Source organism: Lissotriton helveticus, chromosome 3_1, assembly GCF_964261635.1.
Source record: "Lissotriton helveticus chromosome 3_1, aLisHel1.1, whole genome shotgun sequence".
Lineage (NCBI taxonomy): Eukaryota > Metazoa > Chordata > Amphibia > Caudata > Salamandridae > Lissotriton > Lissotriton helveticus.
In genome coordinates this window covers 290,584,441-290,603,979 of record NC_136061.1, presented here as the reverse complement: position 1 = coordinate 290,603,979, position 19,539 = coordinate 290,584,441, and the positions used below count along the sequence as shown (strand labels likewise).

General features: G+C 44.5%; 1 protein-coding gene across 2 annotated transcripts in view; it reads left to right on the top strand.

The window, feature by feature from the left end:
- Positions 1-19,539, top strand: part of LOC144822378 (uncharacterized) — a 1,092,528-nt gene that overhangs the window by 1,055,700 nt on the left and 17,289 nt on the right. For both annotated transcript variants that reach the window (XM_078679823.1, XM_078679822.1), the window contains one exon: positions 12,940-13,092. In XM_078679823.1, coding sequence (XP_078535949.1) covers positions 12,940-13,092 — 153 coding nt within the window. The remainder of the gene's footprint in view (positions 1-12,939; positions 13,093-19,539) is intronic.

Here is a 19,539-nt window from a genome sequence, read left to right as displayed (position 1 = left end):
GCTGGACCCTGGGTCTCGCAGTCCCGGCCCCTGAAGGAACAGCCTCCCTCACGGTAAAAAATCAATATTCCGCCCTCACTTCAGGGAGCAGCAGGCAGAGAGACAAATGCCAAAGTCACGGGTTTCCAAATGAGCTGCGAGCGGCATTCGCGAAGCGGGGGCCGCGAGCTGTTACACGGGCCGGCAGCCAATCAGGGAGGAGCAGGGGCGGGAAGAGACTCCAGGTGCGCTCCGGTGCTCCTGCGCTGGACCCTGGGTCTCGCAGTCCCGGCCCCTGAAGGAACAGCCTCCCTCACGGTAAAAAATCAATATTCCGCCCTCACTTCAGGGAGCTGCAGGCAGAGAGACAAATGCCAAAGTCACGGGTTTCCAAATGAGCTGCGACTGGAAGTCAGGGACCCCAGCCTAAGCATTTTTGATCATTTGAAACCCCAAAACAATACACAAAAATACAGAAACAAGCATTAATCCAACACATACATAAATGAAGAAATATTTAATTTATTTTACACAAATATAAAAAAAGAAAATTACATTTTAATGCGAAAGTTGGAGTTTTTCTAAATACAGCTGAGGCATGCGTTGTCCATACTGTATTCTGTTTGATGCACTTGCATGGCTCCTACAAATCAATCTGAGGGTACTAACTCTGAACCCGATTCACAAAGGGCCTCCACACAGTCGTGGTAGGCGGCCCTCACTCATGGCGTATCTCTGCAATAAGAAACAGGAAACGTCCTTTAGAATGAAGCCGTAATTTTTCTGAGCCTTCACAGCACCGGCAACAGAACCAAAGTGTCTTTAGTACGCATTCTTTCAGCAAGCAAGTTGTTATAATGACTTGCATTAGGGGGGGCGCATTTGTGGAATGGGGATGGATTTAAAGACCAACACCTTCACTACTGTTGCGCAGACTGGAGTTGGAATAGTAAATTAACCTATTCTAAAATCCAGCACCCTCATAAGGCAAGTCATTATAACAACTTGCGTGCTGAAACAATGCAGGCTAAATACACGTTCGTTCTAATGACGGCACAGTGTGATTCCGGCTCGCGGACTACCGTCATACATTCATAATATATTGCAGTTTGGAATTCCTACCACAAGTGCGGGTCCCCCACCACGACTGCGGGTCCTCCGCCACGATTACAAAGGCCCTTTGTGAATCTGACCTCAAATTTTACCCGATTTCAAATTCCTGAACATTAATAGAACGTTTTCAAATGTCCAATTTTGCCTCTTTAGTTATGTACATTTTATTAATCTATTATAAGTATTTAATTCTATAAGCAGTCGCAAACACCCTGAGTAGGCTTCAAGAACCCCCAGGCATCCCCACCACAGGTTAAGAACCACTGCATTATAAAGCAAATTAGTTATGGCCCACATTTGAATTTTATAATGAAGAAAAACTATCCTAATAGGTAAGTTGGCAAAAACAAGTTGCATTCTAAACTTAGTCAAGTGGGTTACCATTTACAGTGTTTCTTGTTTCTTAGTTCTAGTAATGTTCCAGGACAATGTATGTATCAATGACATTCTGGAATTGTGCATGCTAGATTAGCTACTTCTTTTTTTATTTTACTCTCGCTTCAAGTTCTTTAATTGTAGGAGAGAGTGCATAGAGTCTAGATAGAGGCACAAAAGAAGATCTTGAGCTCATCAATTGGCAACTCAGTATACAAAAGGTTTATCTTTACAATAATACATTCATTAAATAGATTATTGAGGCTGGGCCATGGAGGCTCTGAATAGAAATCGTAATACCAATGTTAACCTTGTTAATTAGTCTGCTTTGATCTTAATGTTTAAGAGAATTAGCACCTCTTCTAATGAATGACCAGACCTGATCACAGTAGATCACTGACAAAATATCGATGACAAAAATATTGATGGCAAAAATATCAATGACAAAATACAGAATACAAAAATATTTACCCCTATACTTAAACAGGTAAGAACAAAAGTATTGAATCAAAAATATCGAAGTAAAAAATATTGATTTAAAAATATATATATATATACCATAAAATAAAATATATTAACTATATTAATATTATTTTTAACAAGATAACAAGATAAATTACATTTAATATACATTGTAACTAAATATGGCCTAGCTTCTTGGTTTGCCAGTCTGAAGTCAGAGTATATGACAATAGTGTTCCACACAAATTCAAGCATGCCTCTTTCCCTGGCCAAGCATAGTGCGGCATTGCGGTCTCTGTAATTTAACAGTCTGGCCACAATGGGTCTTGGTGTAGCTCCCGGAGGGCGCCTGGCCATGAGTGTGCGATGAGCCGCTCTACTATCAACAGCTAGGAGAAGGCGTCAGGTCCAAAAATAGTAACAAGCAGGCATTCTACACACTCCTCCATTTTCCCTGTATTGGTTGTCTCTGGAACTCCAAAGATTTTGATGTTGTTCCTCCGTGAGCATGCCTCGAAGTCCTCTTTCTTCGCAGCGTTGACCCTCAGCAAACGTCCCATGTTTCCTATCTTGGTCCTCCCTTCACACAGCAAAATCTTCTTGTGCAGAGATTATGTGCTCGGTCTCCCTAAGTCTTCCATCGTGCTTTTCTAGTTTCTGCGCTATAAAGTCCATTTGTGTGAGCATGGAGTCCATCTTGGACTCTGTCAATGTGAAGTTTTGCCGCATCGTGAGGAGGAGTGCTTTCACATCATCTTCAATAGAAGTGTGCTCAGTACGTCCTTCCTCTGCCATATTAGGTTCACTGTCAATGTTGTGGTTGTGGGCCGACTTTCGAGGCTTGAATTGCAGCTTCGCCTGTTTGCCCTCTGGCTTACCAATTTCACAAAGGCAGACAAGCAGCATGCAGCCATGCAAGGAGCTGGGATCAAGTGGACTGTATGATGCCCTTGTGATTTATCCTGGCTTCTCCTGTAGCTAAATCCTTGTGTTGGGCAGCTGGCAAGCGATGTTCATGTGCAGCCTGTACTCCTCGCAGATCTCGGTGGGGGTGGGGTCACAGCCTAGCTTGCATATACAGCCTGGGATTTGTATGGGCCTAGTTCGGTCTGGCGATATAATTCCATCCATCCCCCTGCCCGGGGGAGAAGCTGCTCAAGTCCCAGGGGAGTTCGTCAGTCCGAGCCCCAATCAAATGGAGTTTATACGTTGGCTCTCCCCATAGCCAGGCAACCGGCAAAGAGTTCTCAGTCTTCCCATTCCGGGCCCAGGTGAGCAGTGATCTGCGCATGTTGAGAAGATCACCGCCTGCGGCTTTTCACCGCTCCCTCGTGGCCGCCATTAAGGAATTCTTTGAGTGGCTCGGGCCCAGAGACATAACTTGGTGCTTATGCCTCAGCCGTAGTTGTTATATAGTACATTTTGCGCCTGAGGGAGTGCAGCAGCCGCGGTCCGTTCGGGTAATGGCAGTGGGTCGGTGGGGGGGGGGGATTTCGAGGAACGATGCTGAGGGAAAATTAAATAAATAAATAATTTTCCCTCTGCATCATCCCTAAAAAAAAAAACAACAAGGCCCCACCGCACCACCACTGTTACCTGCATGGACCGCGACTGGAGCACAGGACCCTCCTGTGCCACACACTGCAGAATTAGAAGGTGTACAAGCACATGGGGCAGGATTATGGTGATTGACGGCCCAGGACAGCAACAGCTTCACGCAGGTGCTGCCATCTTGCAAGCCCGCCCTCCAGCGCCCCCTTAAAGGGATATTTTTATTTGGTTAATATAGATCTCCATTATTTTTAGTGATCCTGTCTTTCTTTTTAGGTCTCGCCTAGCGAACGCAGCGCACACGCTGCCTCGCCTTGGTGACAAAACATGTGGGCGCCCGGACAGCCGATGTGCACGCACATGGCGTCTCCTCTTTGCCTCACATGCTCCCACCGCGTGCTTGATTTAGCTTTTAGTACTTGTGCGCGCCCCCGTTGCGGCTTCTCTCTGGCTCCTCTCTGGCTCTCACGCTACCACCGCGCGCTCACAGGCTCCGATCGCGCACTTGATTTAGTTTTTTTTTTGACTGCTGCACTTAGTGAAATAGGTAACTTCTTTTATATCTTTAGCCTCATCTTCCATATAATCAGTAACAGCTTTTTTGATTTCAGTAATTTTGCCTATAGTGCTATATTAGTTTCGTTTTGGTTCCTGTTTTGTTTACTTTACATGTCAAGATTTGTTGCCTTTTCATGCAATACCTTTCCAACTATACTCCTAAAAAGGTGCTCCTTTTTCTAAAGTGGTCCTTGATTTCCAAGGCCACCATTTCTTTTCTCCCATTACCAGTCCTCCTCTCTATCACGTTATCTTGCTCCCTCTTGAGTTGCTTAGCCACCTACTGCTTCCACAACTACAGCATTATAAAGTTGGCAGTCACCCTCATGATGCCTCGTACATCCTTACCACTTTGTCATGTGTGTGAGTCTACCATGCCCTCACGTCGCTTTAGCCTTAGAAAGACTGCAGATGTTTTGTCCCCTTCACAATGTAGACTTCATTGGCTACTGTTTACTGCCCACCGCAGCCCAACCTTCAGTACCACTGCTTCGTAAGAATTGTATTATATTATAGCTTTTCTAGAGTGCTTCCTACCTAGTTTTCGGGTGTTGAAGAGCTTTATCACGCAGGTGGCAGGCTATACAAAGAGGGCGAGTGCAGCAGCATTTTTTGTTATTCCATTTGATCTCTTCTGCCACTCTTCCTCAGAGAAATTTGTAATCAGTTTACAGTCATTAAGCTGTTAGTTTTTTGTAGACTGGCTTGTGCAAACAAAAGAAAAAAGAAGTTAAAAAAGAGCTGTGCGTTGTTCCTGTCAATAAACCTGAGGAAGGGATCTACAAATGCAAGAAAATACGTGCTTCCTGCTTTCACATAAAATTGCATTTTACAAAATAGCGTCCACAAAACCTATATTTATTTTAAACTAGGGAGCAGATAGATAATATATTGATTCTGCCATCCCTTCTAGTTTGACGCATCCACCTCTGGACAAAGTAGTTGCTTGGCGTCTCCATTCAGTGATATTCCTTTTACTTTGACCTTTTGCAGCTTTGCTAGTAATATACATTTTCTGTTCCCTGATACCAGCCTCTCATTTAGTTATTGACTGTAAATCGGGAGGCAAAAATATAAACCATCATTTCAGATTGCTGAGGAATTTACCTCCCCATTCGGCAACCTGGGTAAAAAAAAGAAGCACAATAGAGTTCCTGGCACATTTTGTGTTTCTCCAAGTGTAATTACAACCAGCATTTTACGGGTGGTGTGAATGAATTTTATAAAGATGTGTGGATCACGCAACACAAAGCAATAAAGCATGGAACAGTAATCAGATTTAATCATAATGCTGCACACATTAATATTATACGAGCAGGGTCGGACTGGACAGAGAATAGGCCCGTGCACCAAATTATAACAAGCATTTGCAATGCAATAGGACTCGCATTTGCGAGAGTTTGAGTTATTGGCATTGTAAAATAAAATGCCTTTTATTTATGCATTTGTAAACCTGCAAGCTGTGCTTAAACAAGCACTTTGTACTTATAGTCCTTGCTTATGAGAAGGAAGGCTGGCAGTCTCTTACTGCCAGGCCTTGCTTCTCGTAAGCAAGGCCTATATGTACAAAGTGCGTGTTTATGCACCCCTTGCAGGTTTTAAAAACAAATGAATAAAAGGCATTGTCATTTACAATGGCAATAGCTCCAACTCTCGCAAATGCGAGACCTATTGCATTGCAAATGCTTGTTTAGTATAGCATTGTAGCCTACTGCCAAGGGCTAATCTAGTTGTTAAAGGCCCTCTTGCCGAGTTAGAGGCCCAAGGTGCAAGTCATTGCTGAAAAAGAAAGTACTCCCATGATTTAATTGGTTTTTATAGCAAATATTTGGGAGATGAATAAGCATGCATAATGGTGAAGAAGAAAGTAGTGTCTTATGAGCCTCTGTTTTTACCACATTGGAACTGAACAAAAATGCAGTCCTGCCAATGATAAGAGATGAGGATAGTGATGTCAAGACCCCTCACTTTAGCAGGTTAAGTTGGGGGTGGCTAACACTGGGTGTTTCTGTGTGACATAAAGCATTTAAATTGTTGGTTATAACGCCATTGACTTTGATCTGATGTCTTTAACAGAATTTCACAAGTGCTACAAGAATATAGCATGATGGAGTATTAAGGTGCAGGTCAAATTAAACAAGAGAGGCCGGAATGAAGTAAGGCAGGAAGAGGAGAGGATGTGGCCTTACGGGTAGAGCGGCCGACCTTGATGCTGGGGAACCGGGTTTGAGTCTTGGCAGGGACGCTCAACATGCTGTGATTCTGGGCAAATCACTTAATCTCCCTGTGTCTAACAAAATAGAAATGTCCGTCTGTAACGCAACTGGTGTTCATGTAAAGTGCTCTGATACCTTTGTGTCAAATTCGCCCTATACAAAATTCCAGGGGAAAAAAGGGAAGGAGAGAAGGATGGATGGATGTGGGAGGTTTGTGGATAGATGGAGAGAGAATGAATGGAGTGGAAGCTAGAGGATAAATGGAGAGAAGGAATTATAGTGGAAAGAAGGATAGATACCAATAGTGGATAGGCCTTGTCGTGTAGCTTCCATTCATCAGTAGGAACTGGGCGTTTGTGGATGACAAAGTTTGGGATGCTGCCAGGCTAATTCTGTGATACCTGCTGGATATGTTGTTCTTTGGACCAGCTAGCTCACAGTGCTACCATAAGCTCTACCAAATCTACCAAGGGAGCAAACAGTCCTGACAACAACTTCCCACATCCCCAACTAGCAAAGCACCTGTCGCCCAAAAGGAACAGTCAACTGATGTAGGGCTGACGGGCACCAACACTTAGCATCCCCGCAGGGTCCCATTCAGCCCCACAGTTTAGAGTGTTGCTGTGTTGCTTAGTCCAATGCAGTGCCCCATTGTGGCCGTGACTCATTACCTGATTGTCCATGGCTTCAGACCTTGACTCCCATCCCACAAGTCTCGACCTATACCTGTAATACTTCGTCCAACGTATTTTGGATCCCTTGGAGCCAGGAAGTGTTGTTATTTTCCAGGTTTCGCTGCTCTGACTCTAGGACTCCTCGAGAGCGAGCCTCTGGACCGTGTTTCCTACCTCTTGTCCTCTGCTTGTCAATTTCGGGAACTCCAGATTGCAGTTCCGGCTTCCCCGCCAGTTTTCCTCTTGTCATCGGTTGCATTTCTGAGGGCGCCCCTCCTCTAGCCATTGCTGTACCTCCGAATACCATGAGTTGTCATTGTCAATTACTCTAAGTTTTGCTCAAAAGAGCTTCATGTATTTTATTCCTTTCTCCCTCAGAGAGTACTTCACCCCATCGAAGGTGTGTCATTCCCGCTGCACCCTTAGGGTAAAGTCTGGAAAGAATCGTAGAACTGAATTCTAATAGAGGAGAGCCCCATGCATCCTGGCCACCTGTAAAATAGCATGTTGATCCCTATAGTTTAGAATTCTGGCTATAATTGTTCGAGGTGGGACCCCCGGCTTTTGCGGAGGAACCGGAGCCCTGTGTGCTCTTTCCACTGTAAAGAAGGTTGAGAGTCTTTTTGGCTTAAGATGGTTCAATATAATGTCCTCTAGGAACAGATTCAAGCTCGGGACCGCCGCCCCCTCTGGGACCCCAACTACTCTACTATTATTGTGGCAGGCCCTCCCGTCCTGATCCTCCAACTTCATTGCCATTTGCTTGTGTTGATGTGTCAGTTGTTGTACTCTTTCTTCCAGTTTGTGTACTGTAGATTGTAGCTCCACAATGTTTGTTTCAGCCGTGGTGACTCGCTCAGAGGTCTTATGCATATCCCTCTCATTAGATTCATCTCAATCATGACCTTATCTATCTTTGTCCCTAGGGTCGTACCCAGAACTTGAATGGCCGTCATAATTGCTCCCAGGGAGGGTTCCACAGTAGTTTCCTTATCACCAATCGTTCCGTCTTCTGATGCTGCTTGTTGCGGGACTCAATACATATCCAGCCTGTTGGATTACACCAAGGGTAGAGCACCCTTCGGTTTTGCCATGGCGGAGTCTATCTCTGTTATGAGCTGCAACTACCCTGCATGGATTACAGTACTCCGGTCCAGCCATTAGACTTCTGTAAAATTTTCTCTCTGGCCGATGAAGTGGGGGCAGAATATCGGAGAGTCCCCCCCCCCTTGATCTCATAGTCTCATCCGCACAGTTATGGCCGGTTAGTGGCAGCACTTCCAACGTTTTTCACTCTCAGAGGGAGGGTGGATCATCATTCCCCTCACAGCACCCAGCCGGGCGATCGGGCCTCTCTCTATCTGGACGACAGAGGTTTCTTAGGGTGGGCAACCCTCTCCGCGTCAGTTCTGCCCAGATTTGCTGGTGGGTTGGAGCCGTCCTTCCGTCGTCTCACTCAAGTCCTGAGCTCACTTTGTCTTTGACTTGCCCCTGGCATGCATAGCCAAAGAATGCGTCGGCCACAGTTTCATATGCCCATTGTCAGCCACCCGGGGCCCGTTTCTATATTTTGGGGCAGCTCCCGGCCAGAATGGGGACTTACTCCAAGTCTACTGTTTCCCATGCTTTATTAATTGGCTCCAGGGCTCCTCTCACCATAGTTGGACTGGGCCTTGGGCCGTCCCTTTCAATAAGTCCTCTCAGGCTCTCCGGACACTCTGGCTGCCACACCCCGCAGTCACCGCAGGCTGCTAGGAGTCTGCCTCCACCCTTGCGGGAAGCGCTAACCAAGCTCACCGGCCCTGGTGCAGGCTCGTCTCTTCCGATGGTTGCGCCCGGGACCTGCTCCGTCTGTTGGAGTCTCCCACGCTCCTGCCGGGCCCAGGTGATGTATTATGACGGGGGTCCGGTCTCGATCCCCGCGCTGCCGTCCTCTCCTGCTTCACGTCTTGGCCTCTCTCAACGATCTGAGGCTCTCGGATTACTCGACTCCACCCACATCACCGTCGCTCTCCAGGCCTTCTGGCTGCACAGGCCTGACTCCGTTGCACTCAGGAGTACACTGACAGTCACAATGTTTATCTCTTGGCCCCGGGACATTGCTCTAGGGTCCTCGATAGCTATTTTTTCATAGCACAGATGCCGGATTATGTGCAGATATTGTGGGCTTTCTAAAAGGACCCCGCTGAGCACTCGCTCTACGTAGCCATCTTGCGGGAGGCCCGCGGTCCCTGCAGGGGACCCCATAGGAGGGCAAACCCCGTAGTAGGGCGCAGGTAACCGCGGGCCCGCCAGGGGGAGGGACAGGGGGCGGGGTGGGACAGGGGTAGGCCACCCCCCCCCCCCCCCTATTTTGCAGGACTGATAAGGGGAACACTTCCGCCCGGGCGCCCTCTTTGTTCTGCCCTCCCTCACCGACGGTCGTCCCAGGCTGTCCTCGCCAGCCCCAGACACAGGCCCTAGCCCCCTTGCCCCTCACTTCCCCCCCACGACGCGGACGCGAGGCCCGCAATTTCACTCCCCTCCCTACCACTCACCCGCTCAAAGGGGGGAAGTGAGGAGGGGGGATTACTAATGATGTTGTTGTTTTTCAGGTTGCAGGAGGAGTTACAAGACGACCCCCATGCAGGACAGGGGCAGGAACAGGACCTGAAGCCACAGTGCGAGAGGCACAATAATGAGTCATACATAAGCCGAGGGGCCCTTCTTGGGGACTTGGTTCTACGGCACCCCGTTAGTCCTTAGGGCGGTTGTAAGCCTGAGCAACCGGGGGTTTGCTAATAACGCCCCTCCTGACTGGGCAAGGTGTGAGTTAACTCTCCCTGGTCCAGAGGGGGTGGGGCAGGTGGACGATAGGTCCATCGGGGGGAGGCTTGCCTCCCAGGTTCGACACATGGCCAGGGCCACTAGTGTCTGCTTCATTGGCTCCACTTCAGGCGCCCTGCAACAAGGGGTTGCGGGGTGGGGGGTCGCCTGTCAGTTAACCCGCTCTGTTATTTGTACCACAAATAAACCTGCAACTTTTTATTCCCAACATACTTGTCTGTGTATCATTTGGGCGGTGAGGGTTGTGGGACAAGGGTACCGATGCCACTACTATGGCTTGTGCTAAGCCACGCCCCCGGTGTCTCCTTTGTTAGACCCACAGGTAGCTGTACATTTCTGCCACACCATAACCAAATAAATGTAAGCGTGTGTCTCCACCGTGCAACCGAGAGCAATGAGCAAGAGACGGCTAAAATGACCTCTCACCGGAGGATGACGTCAAGCGTTCTTCACCCCAAAGTAATTGAATGGTAGAATGTGGCAGATGCACTCCAGTTCTTCCTCCAGTCCAACTATGCCAATCACTGTGCTAAATCCTGACACATGCTAAATATGCAACCTAAGACTTTGGGTCTTTGTCACCTCTGACAAATCTCGTATGAGTGAGCAATTAAATTACCTAATGCACCTCTAACCGTAGGCTTCGATCCACTTTGGCCAAGAAAGTGGTAATCCCTAAAATGAACATAACCTATCGGAGCGGCAGAAGTTTCACATTCTCCACCTGCAAACTCTGAAATTCTCTGCCTTATGAAAGCTCAGCCCAACTTAAACCAATTCGGAAAACAGCTTTAAACCTCTCTTTTCTCATACTCTGTATCTCATTTGGTCTTTTATTTGACTCCACATTCAGACGTTAGTGCCAAGATGTCTTTGGGCATATTCATGCTCTACAAATTTCTTATTTACTTACTTGCCTCTGGTAGCTACATGACAGTGTCCATGAGTGTAATAAATGTATCTTGTTTGCGTTCAGTTCAGCTTTAATGCAATTACAATTTTCTTTGGTGTGTAACAGTTTACTGGTAAACGTCATCGCTAGTTTTTTCTTGTTTTTTCCCAACTATCATTCTAATGGACAATACATGGAATGTTGCATATGAGCTGGAAAAGATTCCTAGGAATACCTTTTTTTGATCATCTCAAACCTGAGGCAGCTTATTTTTCATACTCTTTGAGGCCAACTACGTTAATATGTCATTCCATTCCTGGGTCAGTGTTGGTATGCTATTTTTATATGTGTAATGCCATGCTTTTTAACGTTACCCACTTCGACACTTCATACAAACATACATACATTTTGGAAGCCTTTGCGTATTTTCAAGACATCAACTGCTATCAATCACTTAGTTCATTGATATCCTTTGTTACACCTTTTGTATTATTCCAGCAAAGGAGGATGCATTTGACCTTGCCCCTATTCTCTAGAGGTCCATGTTCCATCTTTTAAAACTCATGTATGCATATGTGAAATGAGTATGTTGCAGGTTATCTTGGGTGACTGAAGAATTGGTTATATTTCATTCTCAAGAGGATTGTCTGGGACATACCATCTCCAACAAAGAATTTTTTTCAAAGGAAACATGCTAAAGGAGACTACCAGATTTACATTAGGGATTACTAATAAGGTGATATTAATAAAATAAAGACAATAACAAACGCAGTATATCCTTCGTATTAAAAGCTTTCTATTTCTGTGCTGCACATTTCTCATCATGAAATATAATGGTACTCATGCAATTTACAGACCTCTGAAATAGTTGGGCTTATTAGCACTCAACCTCTTAATAGGCAAGCAGACATTGCAACAGCAGTCTTTCAGCTCACGGAGTTATCTGGAAGCAGCCAATGGAATCTGTGCTTCCAACCTATCATTATAGCATACTTAAGATTGGCTGGCGTTGAGGGGAGTGAGACACTGAATGTGACGGGGATAATTGTTGGGTCAAATGTGGGCCTAGTCAGCATGCGTGTTGCCCGCTCGCGCTGAAGTATGACACACAATAACCATGATTTTATTGAGAAGGACAAGAACAAATGTGCAAAACCCAACGACATTACCCGTACTATTTTAAACAGGTTAACCCTTCATCCTCTCTTTTCCCCGTCCTGGCCTGCACACCCGTGGCATAGTAAGAGCGCAATGTGCCCAATTGTAAGCAAGGATAATAGCTCTTTGCCCACGAGTTAGCCTCCATTGCATCCTTCTTACTCGTGGGCCTTGGTGCCACTGCACCTGCTGCGCAATTGAAAGCTACGCTCCTGCTGCACCCATGAGTCTGCCGCTTAGGCCCCACTGAATCTAGGAACGCCTCGCAGGAGAACCCTGACAAAATATGTGAAAAGACCAGGCAAAATATATAACATTCTGAAAACAAGCATTGGCAATGCCAATAGGTCTGCCTTTAAAGGAATGTTTTATGGTAACGTGAAGCTGTAGATAACATGGGAATGGATATGTATTTGTGTGGAAGCGGAGAATTGTAGAATAATATTGGTGTAGGTTAAAAGGTCAGCTGGCAGTTGCACTGAGAAGCCAGGCCTAAAATTCCAAGTAGGTTAATGACAGTGTTCATCCAATCTGTGCTGCTGGCAGAGAAAAACACCATAAATAATGTCTAGTTTCCTAAGACAATTGAATCTATTTACAATATCATAAACAAATAAACACAAATATCCCAAGAGGGTGGAGGGCAAGCACACAAATTCTGCCCAATCAAACGTACTCCTGGCTCCCATCACGAGCCAAAGCCCCTCCCCTGGTGATTCTCACAAAATTGTCTGGCGGCAGCTTCTATGTCAAGCCGGACCATAACAATACGGTGCAGAGAACACTATAAAGAAATAGTTATTATACGCAAAATTATTATTGTTATAATAAAAAATAACTAAACAGTACACTTCTGGTGAGCAGAAGCCAGAGAAGAGGACTAATGATTCGCTCACGAGTTCTGCTAGCTCTTGACTTGCACGGATTGTAGTGTTCACATTCGATCTTTTTTTTTTTGAAGGAGGATCTTGGGAACTATTGTATTCTGCCTTCTTTTAAAAAGGTGGGAAAAGAGAAGAATAATGTCTTCCTCTGGCGATACCATAACATGTAAATAGAAAAGGCGAACTGCGTGCTTTTTTCTTAATCTAGCTACCATTTAGCCACCATGACCATAAAATGTATCTTTTTGCAGGAATTTTTGCAGGCTGTTACTTCGCGGCCTCTGACAGAAGTTATCGCTGAGGGAATAAAGAAAAAGAAACTACAGTTTTTCAACACCTTTGCCAGCCTCAAGGTCGAGCTCTGGGATGCCCACTACCTTGATGACGAGTGCTACCCTCTGCCGGTGAGTCGGGGGTGTAGGTGGGGTCTCATGATAACATGCATTTATTTATTTATTTCTTTGAAAGGTTTTATATAGCGCTGGCTAGACCCGTGGGTATCAGAGCGCTTTACAGGAGCAGGAGCAACACAGAAAATATGAACAATTGTTCAGCGTAACGCATACACAGTCAACTCCAAAATAACTTGATTTAGGTAAGAAAGGAAGGGCACAAGCAATATACAAAAGAGAAGAGCATAAGGGTAAAACCAAAACAGTCAGTTACAGCCCCACAAAATGGTACGGAACAGGGTAATTTACCCTGGGATGAGGGGGGAAGGAAGAGCAGGCCGGAAGGGCTCAGCCTTACATTGAGGGTCAGAACTCAGGAGGATTAACATGATATGAGCATCAAAGAGAAAATAAATTACTGGATGTTGAATTGTGGGGAGGTGAACAGGGTAATGAGGGGAGGGGAAAGATGGGGAAATGGGGAGGGGGTTGAATGGGGGACAAGTAACAGGAAAGATGGCGGCTGAATGAAGTGGGGGGGCAAGGAGAGGGAAGGGATACATTAAAAAAGTATTATTAATGCACAGTCAGTAAGTGATATTGGCCAGTGGGTGATCGGATTTTCGATCTGATTTTGGCTGGGGAACAGGGAGCGAGACCCCGCCCGGGTAAGCAAGTTGCCAGACCTTCTCACCCACTGCTTCCAAGACGCTCTGACTCCCCCAGTGATTCCGTCGTCCATCCGGGACAGATTCAGGGTAGGGACCGGGGGCCTTAAGGAAGCCCAGACCTCGGACTCGGGTTCCAGAAGACTGCACATCCCATGGCTGACCTTGCTTTCTCTTCGTACTCTAGCGGCCCCTCGGCCACAGGCCAAGAGTGCCTAACGAGGAATGTATGCATGTCTCGCCATGAAACTTGACATATTTACAGTGGTTTTGCGTTTTATTTATTTCATGTGCGGGCAGTCAGACCTCTTCTTTTACCTCACCCTCATCCCAAACTCAAACGTCCATCCTCTCTGTCCTTTTTATATTACCCCCTCTACTACCCTCTCATTAGTTGTGCTACTTTCAATCCTTTCCTCATATCTTTTCTCTCTCTTCTCTTTTGTACCGCCTCTTGCATTTGTTTTCAATCTTTCTCCTCCTTCCCTCAGTCTTACCTCTCCTGTCGCCCCACTCTTGTCCACTTTCTCTTCTTTCTCTCTGTTATGACTTTATGTGTATGTCCCTCCTAGGACACCGTTTCAGTATATGCTTCGTAGTGTCCCTGAGCAGACACCATACCACCGGTGAGGTCACCAGCTGTGAACTGTCAGTTGACAGCTTATCACCGAATTGACTGGAAGTGTGTACGCTCCGATCTATGTAGAAGCTAGTGTTGGTGAATTTTATTAAAGAACTCTTCAACTTAATATCTGCGTTTGGAGTTCTTCATAAAGTGGCGACGAGCGCCAACACAGAACCCACGGAATTGAAAAAAAAACTTTCAACAAAAGCAGTCGGTCGTGACAATTCAAGAAAAGAATATAGAAAATGTAAAATGTTAACGAGGAAAACGAAGTACTCCAGCAGAGAGAGGAACATTCTTCACAGGAAAAAAGAAAGAAATACAAGGTCAGAAATCTTTTATAAAATAAACAGAAGAACATCACTCATGTGCAAGATATCCGAAAAAGTTATAGACGGAGTCAGGAGCACAAAAATACTATAAGGAATAAAAAAGTATTGAAGACTGCGGAACATTGCTGCGCTGCAGTTAACAAGGCAAAAAATGGAGTAAATAAATAAAAAGAGGGAGGTGTACCTAAAACTTCAACAAAATGTCCCTAAATCTTCTACAAGATACCAGCTAGAAAAACCTTTGTACAACACTGCGTGGAAACTAAGACAAAAATGAAGGTACACGAACATTGAAATTAAGCTTTCCACCCCTTGTCAAGCAGATTCACATAACGTACAAAACGGAACTCAACTGCCAATGCCAACGGCAATCATCTGTGGTAACTACAGGTGTTCTCAATAATAAGAGAGGGGTCCAACAAACCAAAGGGACAGGACACCACAAAGACGCTTAAGTCTGAAAAAAATTCCCTTTGGAATATTCTATTGTCATACAATGTGTCCAATCATACCTCAGTATTCCACAACACTCAAAAACATACTTTGGGTCAGTACCATCAACACCAGAAGGTCAACAGCTAGACAAGAATTATTTTCCGTGAAGGAAAGAATTTTTTATTTTTGTTAAGCTTATTCATATAAAATCATAAAAAAATATCTTGCTAAAAATAGCACAACAATGTACACATTAAATTATTATTTTTTTAAAACCAAGTCACAGAAATACAAAGAAATTAATAACAACCTCCACAAAAATATGACATTGTTTACTTATACCAAAAAATAATGTGCAAATACATTCAGCAGTTCATAAGCAAAAGATAACAATTCATTTAGTAGTTTGTGAGCAAAAGACAGCGACGCGTTTCGGAGGATTGAGTTGATCCACCTCCTTCTTCAGGCTTGCTACACATCTATTTCAACACTGCACATCATAATCAGCACAGGTTGCCCAAAATAATCCTCAAGGGATATCTTCCTGATGTTCAGTATGGTAAACTTTATTATCTCAAATTGATATTTGGAGAACACTTCTTTCAATTGCCAGGGCCAATAGGCCTTAAGCGTACTAGGAGTAGGGGATTTTTCAATTTCCACCAGTAATAGGCGAATAATCCTGAGAGTATAAAATACCACGTCTACCTTTAATTTTTCTCATATATGTGGTTCATTTTTGTCCTATTTTTATCCAACTCAAGTTATAAATTCTTCCATAGGAAGCATGGGGAAGAAGAATCAATAGATGATTACGTGTCTGCGCTCAAAAATCTTGCAATAAATTGTCGGTTTGGTGCACTCCACGACGAGTTTATAAGGGATCAAATAGTGATGCAGGGTTCAAACTCAAACATCCAAGACAATTTGTGGGCCAAGGGCGAATACCCACTGCAAAACATAATAGAAAAGCCGAGCTCACAGGCTGTTGTGCCAAAGCAGTCCTATCAGAGAATAAAGGAAAAAAATAAGACACCATAAGCAGGGTGTCTGACCAAAAGTGCTACAACAAGCAGAGTAGGAACAAAAGAAACAATAGACCAACATACAAGAGAAATGAAACAAAAAACTGGGGACACTGTTACAGATGTTTAAGCACATCGCACATAGCAAAATACCCAAAATGCTCCACACGTGAAGTGAAGTGTACACATTGTGGCGTAAAAGGACATTTCATCAAAGCCTGCAATAAAAGGAGGCCACAACTAGTGAAAGTAGTGGAGGGTGCGGAAGATAACATTCAGAATGCTTCTGACGATGACGACATTAACATGTTTATATTGAACATCGATGATGAACAAAGCAGCGATGTCAACGAAGTTAGCGCAACAATGACAAATACTAAGAAAAGGAAACCCATATTGCAGACTCCGGATCACTATATACAATAGTTAACGAGGGAGGCTGGAAGGAAAAATTCAAACCAAGCATCGGCGAAAAACTTGAAAAACCTGATATAAATATCAGTTCGTTCACCGGAGAGCCCATTGACGTATGTGGCAACAGAAAATTGAACTTTATATCCAAAGGACGAGAGTCTGCAGGTAAACTTTATGTTTCAAAAGTAGGACCATCAGTACTAAGATGGATGGACCAAGGGAATCTGGGTATCATCCTAGACCAGAGCAAAAATGAGCCTGTGTTAAGTTTGTCTGAAAACAATGACTATGCAAAATCTTTACTCAAACAATTTCCCTAAGTATTTAGTGGGGCTGTGGGAGTATTAAAAGGGTATCAACACAGAATCAAACTTAAGCCAATCACAACCGCGGTGGCACACAAGGCAAGAAACATCCCATTTGCCATAAGGGATGAAGTAAAGACTCAATTAGACAAACTAATGGATGAAGGAATAATTGAAAAGGTGGAAGCATCTGAATGGGTCGAACCACTTGTCGTCGCGAAACGACCTAATTGCAAGTTGAGACTCTGTGTAGACCTACGTGACCTTAATCAAAACATTATAGTGGAATAATGCCCACTACCAAAAATAAATGGGCATCAAGTAGGTCTCAACAATCGACTTAATATCCACTTATCACCAGGTACCTCTGCACCGTGATAGCAAGACACTAACAACATTCATTACTCCATTTGGTTGTTTTAGGTTTACACGGGTAACTTTCGGTTTGGCCTCAGCGGCGCAATGTTTCAAAGACTCATGAACATTTTCGAAGAAGTTTTAGGAATACAACTCTTCCAAGACAACATCCTAATTATGGGCAAATCAAAGGAAGAGCACGACAACAGGGTAGAACAGGTTTTAGAAATTCTGAACAGAAAAGGTTTGACCGCAGAGCATTCCAAATGCAAGTTTGCAAGCAATTCTGTCAGCTATCTTGGCCACCAAATAACCGGCGAAGGAATCAGCCCAAAATAAGAACTCATACAGGCCATAAAGTAACTTACCGGTACCCGCCAACAAAGATGAACTGAGATCTTTCTTGGGATTGGTGGAGTTTTACTCCAAATTCATCAAGAACTTCTCACTTAAGACATACGCTTTAAGACAGCAACTAAAGCTTAAGAACAAATTTGAATGGACAGAAGAATGCGAGAAAACCTTTCAGAATCTGAAAGCAGAAATGTGCACAGTTTTACCCCTTCAAGGATTCGACCCTTCTCTTCAACACTTTGTAAGCACAGACGCAAGTAATAAGGGATTGGGCGCTGTACTCACACAGAAGGACATTAAAGGAGTGGAATACACTATAGCCTTTGCCTCACATTCACTGACCCCAGCAGAAGAAAAATTGTCAGTAATAGAACGTGAGGCACTAGCATGTGTGTGGGCCCTAGAACACTTCAGGCAATGTATTTGGGGCAGAATGGTCAATTTGTGCACAGACCACAAGCCCTTAACAATAGTACTCATAATGAAAGGTTTGTATACAGCTTCACCCAGATTAGCCTGGCTATTGGTGCGCCTGTTTGACTACGTGTACAATGTCCAATATGTCCCAGGCGTAAAAAATGTTGTGACAGATTTTCTAAGCAGAATGCCCTTAGGAACAACCAGCAGCATCGACATCAATGAAATGGATGAGTCTTGTATAGCAAATGTCCTCGAAAAATCCAGTGGTATTACAAAAGAAGAGTGGCTTTTGGAGTTAAATAAGGACAATATTATTTGTCAAGTAATACAAAGGTTGACGGAAGGTTGGACAGGCAAAAGTAAACTGGCAGAACCTCTAAAGCACTTCTGGGAAGTGAAAGACGAATTGCCACTAGTAAATGAATTCCTATTGAGGAGTGGAAGATTTGTACCATGAAAACACATCAGAAAAAAAATACTTAAGTTATGCCACGAAGGACACCTGGGCATCGCAAAAACAAAGAGCAGAGTCAAAAACATGTATTGGTGGCCAGGTGTTAGCCTTGACGTGGAGAGAACGGTAAGGAATTGCAAAATGTGCATGGACTCTGACAAAAGACAGGTGACATTTAGACCACCTATACACCCCATTCTCTGCCCATCCATGCCGTGGGAGAGAATATGTATCGATATTATGGGACCCATATCAGATGATCTTGAACAATGGTATGTGATAGTTATTATTGATCACTTCACCAAGTGGCCAGAAGTAAAAATTATCAACAAACCTGATACACTGAACTTAGTTACGTTCATGGACGATACTTTTGCATGTGAAGGTCTCCCCAAACGGATAGTGAGCGACAACGGGGCTCAATTCACTTCAGAAATATTCAAGGATTACATACTCAGGCACAATATTGAGCATAAAACGACATCTGTATAACATCCAGCAGGAAACGGGCTGTAGAAAGATTCAACTAGTCTTGAAGGGCATAATACAACTCGCAAACAGCAACAACCTCAACTGGAAACAAGAGATACTCAAGACTGTGTAGGCATACAGAATTACACCATGCGAGACTACAGGACACAGTCCGTTTGAACTTATGCGAGGCAGAACACCTCGTTCAAAGGACAATGTGGGCTGGGATACGGCAGACAGAAGAGTACACTGGTCTTCACAACAGGTCAGAGAAGGACTCATGCATGCTCAGCTCAGGAACAAAATGATCACCAACAACAAGCATGGGTGCAAACACATGGAACTCAAGGTGGGAAATGTTGTCAAGGTAAAAAAAAAGTGGTCACATAGGGAAGAATCAAGACAGATACACCACTCCCCTGTCAGTACATGAAGTGTACTGTAATTCCGCACTCTTGAGCGACGGTAGGATATGGCATTTCTCTGTCCTTTCTACCTACAGACATCCCGTGAAGAACCCGGAAGACACCATGCCCACGGAGTTTACGAGAAACTCTCCTGAGACACCTAAAAGCAACACGGCACAACCCTGTTCCTCA